Source organism: Humulus lupulus, chromosome 1 (genome assembly GCF_963169125.1).
Source record: "Humulus lupulus chromosome 1, drHumLupu1.1, whole genome shotgun sequence".
In the NCBI taxonomy this organism is placed as follows: Eukaryota; Viridiplantae; Streptophyta; class Magnoliopsida; order Rosales; family Cannabaceae; genus Humulus; species Humulus lupulus.
In genome coordinates this window covers 91,039,543-91,044,573 of record NC_084793.1, presented here as the reverse complement: position 1 = coordinate 91,044,573, position 5,031 = coordinate 91,039,543, and the positions used below count along the sequence as shown (strand labels likewise).

At 39.2% G+C, this 5,031-nt stretch overlaps 1 protein-coding gene across 1 annotated transcript; it reads left to right on the top strand.

The window, feature by feature from the left end:
* Positions 1-1,790: 1,790 nt before the first annotated feature.
* On the top strand, positions 1,791-4,374 carry LOC133814398 (uncharacterized). The gene is made up of 2 exons (XM_062247365.1): positions 1,791-3,653; positions 3,743-4,374. Exons 1-2 carry the CDS (start codon positions 3,428-3,430, stop codon positions 3,835-3,837), a joined length of 321 nt encoding a protein of 106 aa, XP_062103349.1. The 5' UTR covers positions 1,791-3,427; the 3' UTR covers positions 3,838-4,374.
* Positions 4,375-5,031: the final 657 nt, after the last annotated feature.

The window sequence follows — 5,031 nt, the reverse complement described above, 5'->3', positions numbered from 1 at the left end:
GGCTGAGCATCAAAGTCCAACAGGGTTATTATAGCCTCTGGATATCCCAGGGTGGAAATGGGAGGATATCACAATGGATTTTGTGGTTGGGTTACCCAGGACAGTGGGCCAACATGATTCGGTGTGAGTTATCATGGATTGCTACACCAAATCAGCTCACTTCTTACCAATGAAGACGACTTATATAGTTGATTAGTGGGTAGATCTCGATGTGAGAGAGAGATAGTTCGCCTTCATGGGGCTCCAAGGTCGATAGTGTCAGATCGGAACACCACATTTACTTCCAAGTTTTGGGGAAGTCTGCAGAAGGCTATGGGTAGGGCTGAACATTTAACCCGAAAAACTCGAAAACACGAGGAACCCGACCAACCCGAGTCCGAGAAACTCATTTTTTCAGAAAATCCAAAAAATTCGGGTTAGCCCGATCCAATCCGAGTCATGTCGGGTTCGGGTTTACTTCTAGTACCATGTGTGGGTTCGGGTTGCACCCGAAACCCGAAAGTACATCAGAATTTTCCCCCTTTTCTCTTTTGTTAGTTATTCTTTTTTTTTTCTAACCGAAAATCTAAAACCCAGACCTAGTAAACTGATCAGCTGCCCCGAGTCCCGACCCCCCCACCAGAGTCCGCCTCTCCTGATTTCTTTCTTCCCCGTCGACGGTGGCTGGCTAGCTACCTCTCATCCTTCCCTCCCGATTCCCGTCGATATCGCCAGCCTCCCTCGTCGAAACTGCAGCAGTCAGCAGAGCAGCCTCCCGTCGACTTGGGCTCCTTGGAAGGCTCGGACTCCTCTTCTCTTCAGCTCCTAGAAGAAGGCAAGAACTTGCTTGCTGCAGTAGCTAGCTCACCCTCACCGAAAAACCCTTTGCCTTTGGTATATTATATGCTCTCAATCTTATCATTTTGTTTATCTTTATACAATAAAATTTTAGTTGATTTGTGTGTATGTGTGTTCTTGAAAGGTAGGCATAAATTTATTTAAAATTATTTTGTTTAGGATCTATTTAATCAATTTAATCATTTAGTAGTGAAGTTAGTTACTAATTTAGCTTTTTAATAAATGAGGATCTTTAATTTTGTTTATTACATAAACTTTTAGTTAATTTGCAAAATTTGTATGTATATATATATATTTCTAAGGTGATATGCTAAAATTTCACTGCTTATTTTCGTGAATTTGTTACAAGTTGGTGGTGGTGAGTTTGAGAAGAAGGTGTGGAGTTGTCGATAAATTTGAAGAGTTCGCACCTTGAGGTAAATTTATCATCTTTCTTTTAGTAGATTCTAAGCTTGTGTGTGAATGTGTGCTGCTTAGTTGTAGTGGATTATAGGGTTGTGTGTGAATGTGTGCTGCTCAGTTGTAGTGGATTATAGGCTTGTGTGTTGTTCTGTTGATTAGATTTAGTTATGTATTTTTGTTAAATCATATGTATTAGGTGATGGATACTGAGGAGGAAGTCGATGAAACTCATGCGGAAGAGAATCAAGATCAACCTCCTCCTCCCACTAATAACCCCACAAATCAACTTAGGGGTAGAAGGAAGATGGGTAAACCTTCTTCTAGTACTAAGCCTCCCCTCCCAACAAAAAAGGCAAAAGGGTCTTCCATTTGGGAACATTTCACCAAGGAAGACCCTCCTCCTCCCCCACCCCCACCAACAACCAATCCTTTGGAAGAGCCTCCTCTGCCTAAGTGTATGTGTAATTATTGTGGATCTGGTTTTTTTTGTGACACGAGAAAACATGGGACAAGTCATCTATGGAGCCATTTTAGGAATGTTTGTGAGTTTAGTCCATGGAGGATAGATGACAAAAAATAGAAGATTTTAAGTTTTGAACAGGTTAAGGGAGGAAAGGAGGGGGAAACAAGCTTAGTAGCATTGTCTTATAACAAAGAATCTTGTAGGATAGCCCTTACACAATATATTGTGTTAGATGAGTTACCATTTAGACATGTTCAGGGCGAGGGCTTCGAAAAATTTATGAAAACTCTTCAACCTAGGTTTGTGATCCCTTCTCGGATGACTGTTGCTAGGGATGTTTTGAAGTTATATGAAGAAGAGAAGGTGACATTGAAAAATGTTTTGAGCAATGAGAGGCTATCTATTACTACAGACACATGGACTTCCATCCAAAACATGAATTACATGGTCATCACAGCTCATTGGATTGATAATAATTGAGCATACCAAAAAAGAATTATTACATTTTTCCAAGTGATAGATCATAAAGGGGAAACTATTGGCAAAGAGATCGAGTGATGTCTGAATGATTGGGGTATATCTAAGTTGTTTACCATTACGGTAGACAATGCTTCCTCTAATGATGTTGCCATTATGTACTTGAAAAGGAAGTTCAGAGAGAGAGAAATGACTTATTTTGGAAGGAAAGTTCTTACATATGAGTTGTTGTGCTCATTTAGTAAACTTAATTGTCAGTGAAGGATTGAAGGAAAAACATGAGTCCATTGCTACAATTAGAAATGTTGTGAGATATGTTAGGTCCTCCCCTTCTAGGCTTATAATGTTTAATGAATTTGTGAAAGAGGAAGGGGTCGAATTCAAGAGACTTCTCTATTTAGATGTCCAAACAAGGTGGAAATCGACATTCCTCATGCTTAATTGTGCACTCAAATTTCAAAAGGCATTTGAAAGAATGGAAGGTGATGGAAATTATTCAAAATATTTTAATGAGGCTGACAAAGATGGGAAGCCAAAGGAGGGACCACCATCTGAAAAACATTGGCAGGATGCGTTAGTTTTTGTGAGATTTCTTGAGACATTTTATGATGTAACATTGAAGTTTAGTGGGTCCACATAAATCACCGCCAATAAGTACTTCATTGAAATATATAACATGCAACAAGAGTTGAATGACTTAACACTTGATGATGAGGAGGATGAGGAGGATGAGTGGTTGTGTTGCATGGCAAAGAATATGAAGCAGAAATATGACAAGTATTGGGGAAAGCTTGATGAATGTAATGAGGCACTTCTGATTGCCTTGGTTCTTGACTCCAGATACAAGCTTGATTATCTCCATCATTGCTTTGGTGATATTCATGATGATGTAACATGCACTATGATGGTTAAATGGGTGGAGCAAACAATACGGGCAATGTTTGATCAATATCATGAGTCAATTGATACACATGTTGATCAATCAATGACTCAGTCTCAAGCTATTGTTTCTGGTTCGTCCTCATATGCCATGTCTACTCAGCCTACCACCAGTAGTACCAGTAACAAGAGTAAGAGGTCACGTAACTTGCATGATGAGTATGTGGCGCGAAAAATGGAGAAGGAGGGTGGAAAGAAAAAAATGAGGTCGATAAGTCCTTGGAAGAGGCAGTTGAGCTACCAAGTCAGAATTTTGATGTTTTGGGTTGGTGGGCGAGTAGTGGATGCAAATACAAGATCTTGTCGATCATGGCTCGTGATCTGTTAGCTATACCAGTTACCACAGTTGCTTTTGAGGCGGCATTTTCAACTGGGGGTCGAATTTTGGATACTTTTAGGAGTTCACTGAGCCCAAGGATGGTTGAAGCATTAATTTGTCTCAAGAATGGGTGGAGCGATTCACATCAACCTATCATCGTTCGAGACTACATGGATGAAGCAGAAGTGCTTCAAACCTCTGATGATCTTGAGTCTGGTAATTTTATTACGAATTTTCATTATTTCAATTCAAGTGTCTAAGTGTTTTATATTCTAATATTTATCTTATTTTAATAATATTTGTAGAGATGATGACCAATGCTAGCGTTCCCTCTATTCATGCTCCATCTTCAGTTTCAGCCTCAGCAGCCTCATCGTCTGCACAACAATCCGGGAATTGAAGTTTGTTTGGGAATTATGGTTGTATTTTTTGGACTTTATGAACCAAATTTTTTAGTGTTTACTATTTAGTATTTAGTATTTACTATTTGGACATTTGTACCTATTTTGGACTTTGGACTTTATGACTTCTTTTATTTTCCTATGTTTGTATTTTGAATTTGAACTTTTGATGGACATTAGTTAGGGAAGAGACTTTATGAAGTTTCTAACTTTCTATAAATTGTGTTGAAACTTGAAATTATGTTTGGCATGATGGAAATGTGGTATGAAAATTATATTTGTTTTTATACATTATGTTCAAATTAAGTTTCTAAAACAACATGACAAACGTAAAAAAAATTACAAGACAAAAGTAAAAAAAAAAACTCAAAAAATGACATTTTTGAAAGAAAAAAACTATCAAAGCCCATTGAAGGCCCAAACCCGAAAATAGACCATTTGACACCCAAACCCGAGCCCACCCGAAACCCGAAAATGCTTTAAATTCGAATTTGTTTCGAATGGGTTCGGTACCATATTTTTACACCCGAACCCGACCAAACCCAAACCCGAGCACCCGAAAACCTGTCCGATGTTCCGCCCTAGCTATGGGTACACAACTGAAGTTTAGCATTGCCTATCATCCTTAGACAGATGGACAATCTGAGAGGACGATGCAAATATTAGAAGACATGTTGCGAGCATCTGTGCTAGACTTTGAAGGGTCATGGAGTAAGTATTTTCCTTTGATAGAATTTTCCTACAATAAAAGCTACCATTCGACCATTGGAGTAACTCCTTATGAGATGTTGTATGGTAGGTAATGTAGATCGCCCATTCACTGGGATAAGGTGGGAGAAAAGAAATACTTGGGTCCTGAGGCAGTTCAAAGGACCAATGAGGCTACTGAGAATATTAGAGCTCGGATGATCGCGTCTAGAAGTAGACAAAAAAGTTATGTAGATCTAAAGCGCAAGAACGTGGAGTTCCAAGTGGGAAACTATGTCTTCCTTAAAGTTTCACCATGGAAAGGGGTGAAAAGATTTGGAAAGAATGGCAAGTTGAGCCCTAGGTTTGTAGGACCTTTTGAGATCCTGAAGAGGATTGTTCAGGTGGCCAATAGATTGGCCTTACCTCCGGCATTGTCGGGCGTACACAATGTGTTTCATATTTCGACGCTTTAGAAGTATGTGTCAAATGTGAATCATGTATCG

Bases quoted from the DNA above. Each gene is read 5' to 3' on its own strand.
- LOC133814398 (XM_062247365.1), top strand. From the start codon at position 3,428: ATGGCTCGTGATCTGTTAGCTATACCAGTTACCACAGTTGCTTTTGAG. The intron at 3,654-3,742 runs GTAATTTTATTA...TAATATTTGTAG, and splicing joins CTCTGATGATCTTGAGTCTG to AGATGATGACCAATGCTAGC.